General features: G+C 37.3%; 1 protein-coding gene across 4 annotated transcripts in view; it reads left to right on the forward strand.

The window, feature by feature from the left end:
- Positions 1 to 1,001, forward strand: part of LOC119585827 (GTP-binding protein 2-like) — a 21,928-nt gene that overhangs the window by 18,091 nt on the left and 2,836 nt on the right. For all 4 annotated transcript variants that reach the window (XM_037934553.1, XM_037934554.1, XM_037934555.1 and 1 more), the window contains 3 exons: positions 60 to 269; positions 380 to 555; positions 736 to 904. In XM_037934553.1, the coding sequence (XP_037790481.1) occupies positions 60 to 269; positions 380 to 555; positions 736 to 904 (555 nt within the window). The remainder of the gene's footprint in view (positions 1 to 59; positions 270 to 379; positions 556 to 735; positions 905 to 1,001) is intronic.

A 1,001-nucleotide genomic window follows, 5' to 3' on the forward strand; every position in this document is an offset into this window, starting at 1 on the left:
GAATAGGACCTTGCTTATTCCTTCTTTATTTACTTACTTTATAAAATTCTACTTTTTAGGTACCTGATGACCAGTACAGCATTGAACTGAGAATTGCCGTTTTAGGCAATTCTGATGTAGGAAAGTCTACGTTACTTGGTGTTTTGACAAGAGGAGAATTAGATAATGGCCGAGGGTGTGCGCGATTAAATGTTTTCCGGCATAGACACGAGGTCTGCTCAGGCAAGACTTCTTCAATATCTTTACAAATAATGGGATTTGACTCTCAGGTTAGTACTACTCTTTTTATTTTTATTTTGCAAAATTTGCTCAAGAAAATTTTGAAAGGATAAATCTCATAATTTTTGCTAAATTTTTTTTTTTCTTCTTGAATTTAAAGGGTAATGTGATAGATCAGACGTGCACCAGGAGCAGGGACTACGATGATGAGGATATCTGCAGTCAATCCATCAAGATAATAAACTTTATTGATCTGGCTGGGGATCAGAAGTACCTCAAGACTACTGTGTTTGGCCTTTCAGGATACTCTCCACATTATGCTGTCTTAGTTGTAAGGTAAGTGTATCCCTTTTTTGTTTCCATTCATATGAGAAATGGTTGACAGATGTAATTTTTTACATCTCTTACTGTATTGAAGAATCAATTATTGATTAGTAGTGATCAATAAATGCTCCTTGCTTACATATTTGTTGAAAAAAAAAAGCTTTCCTCTTATTGGTATTGCGATGCTTTCAGTGCTTTCTCCGGAATGGCTCCCATGACTGAGGAGCACCTGAGTCTTGCTCGTGCTTTGGATGTTCCCATTGTCATTGTGATAACCAAGACTGACATGGCCACGCCACAACAGATTCAGAGAACCATCAATGATCTCAAGCAAACATTAACTCAGCCAGGATACAAACGGGTGAGTTCAGATGTTGGGTTCTGTTGGCTGGTAGATTTAGGAGGTCCATAGTTTTTCTATGATCTCAGAAATAGATGAAAAATATTTGAGCATTCTG

Source organism: Penaeus monodon, chromosome 20, assembly GCF_015228065.2.
Source record: "Penaeus monodon isolate SGIC_2016 chromosome 20, NSTDA_Pmon_1, whole genome shotgun sequence".
Lineage (NCBI taxonomy): Eukaryota > Metazoa > Arthropoda > Malacostraca > Decapoda > Penaeidae > Penaeus > Penaeus monodon.